The sequence below is a fragment of the Phoca vitulina genome, unplaced genomic scaffold (genome assembly GCF_004348235.1).
Source record: "Phoca vitulina isolate PV1807 unplaced genomic scaffold, GSC_HSeal_1.0 scaffold772, whole genome shotgun sequence".
Classification (NCBI taxonomy): Eukaryota; Metazoa; Chordata; class Mammalia; order Carnivora; family Phocidae; genus Phoca; species Phoca vitulina.
Window position 1 is genome coordinate 3239 of NW_022590459.1, and position 4206 is coordinate 7444.

The 4206-nt window shown below is 38.1% G+C and overlaps 1 protein-coding gene across 1 annotated transcript; it reads left to right on the forward strand.

The window, feature by feature from the left end:
* Positions 1-2246: 2246 nt before the first annotated feature.
* LOC116629404 (olfactory receptor 9K2-like) lies at positions 2247-3266 on the forward strand. Its single transcript, XM_032399699.1, has one exon. The coding sequence runs from the start codon at positions 2304-2306 to the stop codon at positions 3264-3266; it is 963 nt and encodes a 320-aa protein (XP_032255590.1). The 5' UTR covers positions 2247-2303.
* Positions 3267-4206: the final 940 nt, after the last annotated feature.

The window sequence follows — 4206 nt, forward strand, 5'->3', positions numbered from 1 at the left end:
TTTTGGTTTTGTGGACTGTTTCCTTTGCTGTGCTGAAACTTTTTATCTTGCTGAAGTCCCAATAGTTCATTTTTGCCCTTGCTTCCTTTGCCTTTGGCGATGTTTCTAGGAAGAAGTTGCTGTGGCTGAGGTCAAAGAGGTTGCTGCCTGTGTTCTCCTTTAGGATTTTGATGGACTCCTGTCTCACATTTAGGTCTTTCAACCATTTTGAGTCTATTTTTGTGTGTGGTGTAAGGAAATGGTCCCGTTTCATTCTTCTGCTTGTGGCTGTCCAATTTTCCCAACACCATTTGTTGAAGAGACTGTCTTTTTTCCATTGGACATTCTTTCCTGCTTTGTCGAAGATGAGTTGACCATGGAGTTGAGGGTCCATTTCTGGGCTCTCTGTTCTGTTCCATTGATCTATGTGTCTGGTTTTGTGCCAGTACCATATCATCTTGATGATTACGCTTTGTAATAGAGCTTGAAGTCCGGAATTGTGATGCCACCAGCTTTGGTTCTCTTTTTCAACATTCCTCTGGCTATTCGGGGTCTTTTCTGGTTCCATACAAATTTTAGGATTATTTTCTCCATTTCTTTGAAAAAAGTGGATGGTATTTTGATGGGGATTGCATTGAATGTGTAGATTGCTCTAGGTAGCATTGACATCTTCACAATGTTTGTTCTTCCAATCCATGAGCATGGAACGTTTTTCCATTTCTTTGTGTCTTCCTCAATTTCTGTCATGAGTATTTTATAGTTTTCTGAGTACAGATTCTTTGCCTCTTTGATTAGATTTATTCCTAGGTATCTTATGGTTTTGGGTGCAATTGTAAATGGGATCGACTCCTTAATTTTCTTCTGTCTTGTTGTTGGTGTGTAGGAATGCCACTGATTTCTGTGCATTGATTTTATATCCTGCCACTTTACCAAATTCCTGTATGAGTTCTAGCAGTTTTGGAGTGTTCTCACCAAAATACTAGCCAATAATATCCAACAGTACATTAAAAGGATTATTCACCACAACCAAGTGGGATTTATCACTGGGCTGCAAGGTTGGTTCAACATCCATAAATCAATCAATGTTATACAATACATTAATAAAAGAAAGAACAAGAATCATGATCCTCTCAATAGATGCAGAAAAAGCATTTGACAAAGTACAGCATCGTTTCTTGATCAGAACTCTTCAGAGCATAGAGATAGAGGGTACATACCTCAATATCATAAAAGCCATCTATGAAAAACCCACAGTGAATATCATTCTCAATGGGGAAAACCTGAGAGCTTTCCCCCTAAGGATAGGAACACAGCAGGGATGTCCACTATCATCACTGCTATTCAACATAGTATTAGAAGTCCTAGCCACAGCAATCAGACAACAAAAAGAAATAAAAGGCATCTGAATTGGCAAAGAATAAGTCAAACTCTCACTCTTTGCAGATGATATGATACTTTATGTGGAAAACCCAAAGGACTCCACCCCAAAACTGCTAGAACTAATTTTTGTGTTTGTTTGTGGACAACCTTGATCTTAGTGAGTAAATAACTTACATCAGAATTCAAAGTTTCCATTACCCACAAAAAACAATTGTATCTCTTAAGTTTTTTTTTTTTAAGATTTTATTTATCTATGTATTTGAGAGAGAGAGAGAATGTGCAAGTGGAGGGAGGGGGAGGCACAGGCAGACTCCCTGCTGAGTGCAGAGCCCAAATAGGGGGCTCGATCTCACGACACTGAGATCATGACCTGAGCTGAAACCAAGAGTCAGACGCTTAACCAACTGAGCCACCAAGGCGCCCCCCTCTTAAGTTGTTTTTAAATTTAGTGACTTTCTTTATATCTGCTGGTATGTAATTTAAACTAAAGCTTCAAAGTTAAGTTTTCCTAAAGTAGGCGATCCCTAATATCTCCAAACCCAGACTCCAGAATTACTTCCCAAAAGTCATTTATTAAATTATTTCTGCTCTCTTGAAAACACTGTTTTCCTGGCATTGAATTTATTGCATAAATCATGAGTCAGAAACAGACACAGAAGAGACATTTGCAAATGTGAAAGGATTTGAGTGAAACTGCATTGCATTAGACTCAGAAGAAAAAGATCTAATTCCACTGCTTGTAGGAACACAGCCATAAAATTAATCTTTGAGTCATCATCAGTTGCAATTGGCTTAAATTTAAGTCACAATAATTTATAAGGTTAATGACTAATGACTATAGAATAACTTTGTAAATCCTAACACTGTAAGATTATTTGGAGCTAGGATCAAGGCCCAGAGTTCATTTGTTTATTTTTCTTTGTGTCTCTCAGCAGGTTTCTGCCATGGGTGAGAGGGGGACAAGCAATCACTCAGAAGTGACTGACTTCATTCTTGTAGGCTTCAGGGTCCGCCCAGAACTCCACATTCTCCTCTTCCTGCTCTTTCTGCTTGTGTACGCCATGATCCTTCTAGGGAATGTTGGGATGATGACCATTATTATGACTGATCCACAGCTGAACACACCAATGTATTTCTTCCTAGGCAACCTGTCCTTCATTGACCTCTTCTATTCTTCTGTTATTGCACCCAAGGCTATGATCAACTTCTGGTCTGAGAGCAAGTCCATCTCCTTTGCAGGCTGTATGACCCAGTTCTTTCTCTTTGCCTTGTTCATTGTGGCTGAGGGATTTCTCTTGGCAGCCATGGCTTACGACCGCTTCATTGCCATCTGCAACCCACTCCTCTACTCTGTCCAGATGTCAACTCGTCTCTGCATTCAGTTGGTGGCTGGTTCCTATTTTTGTGGCTATGTCAGCTCGATTGTTCTGACCAGCGTGACATTTACTTTGTCCTTTTGTGCTTCCCGAGCCATCGACCACTTTTACTGTGATTACCATCCACTTCAAAGGATTTCTTGCTCTGATCTCTACTTTCATAAGATGGTTTCCTTTTTCTTATGCAGCATTATTATTTTGCCTACCATAATTGTCATTATTGTGTCCTATATGTATATTGTGTCCACGGTTCTAAAGATAAGATCCACTGAGGGACGTAAGAAAGCCTTCTCCACTTGCAGCTCTCACCTAGGAGTCGTGAGTGTACTGTATGGTGCCATCATTTTTATGTATTTCATCCCTGACAGATTTCCTGAGCTGAGTAAAGTGGCTTCCTTATGTTACACCTTAGTCACTCCCATGTTGAATCCCTTGATTTACTCCCTGAGAAACAAAGACGTCAAAGGAGCTCTGAGAAAGATCCTGGGGAAAAAAATATTTTTATTTAATTCTATCTTAACAGTGATATAACTGAAAGGCTTGGATATTATGACAATTTGGGAAGGCATCAATGTAAAGAATGCAGCCAATGATTTTGAAATATTTAATTTTAGAAAGTTTATTTGAATCCCATGTACTTACAGCTAACAAATACATTTGGACGATATTTTTCCTGACTGTTGATTTTGGAGTGGAATGGCTTTCTCCGTACTTCATCTTCATTTGGGTAAAGATAATGATTGCTGTGTATTTCTATTTTAGGGAAAATGTATTCTAAGTTTGCTGCTGGAACTCTGAGGATGATGTTGGGATGTATTGTTTATCTTGAATCCGTAACAAGTGTTATGTAATATGTATGTAATTGGTGGAAGTAACAAAATCTGATAAGAAGACAGAACAAAATATCAGATTTACTGAAGAAATCTTTTTGAGTGCGTGAGAGAATCAGATACTCTGCAGTACACACAGTCCTAAGGGTGACGTGTGAGTCACTCTTAATTGTTCAGAGGCTCAATGAGTGACACACGTATTTCACAGTTTTCTGTGGCACAAATTATTCTTGAAAATCCTCGTTTTTGACAAGAAAACTGTAATGAAAATGAAACAAAAATAAAGATGATTCATTTTTTGTTCTATATGCCTTAGAATTAATACACCAAATTGATATTTATTGAATTTTGATATACATTTTGGTGTATGAAAATCTCTAGGTATAAATAATTTCTGTACTTCAGCTCACAATCAGGTGAGGAGAAAATAGCTGGCTAGAGAACTAAAATGCCACATGGAAACCCAGTGAAAAAGACATTTATAGAATATACAAAAAGAGTGCAGCCTTTAGATGTGAAAGGTCTTGATGGTCAGTGAAATCTTCCTCGATACATTTTTAAAAATAGAATTGAGCAAGATGAAATAGATGGGTTTCTGTGCAAAGAGAATTAAATGACTATATGGTGAACTGCATGAAGTT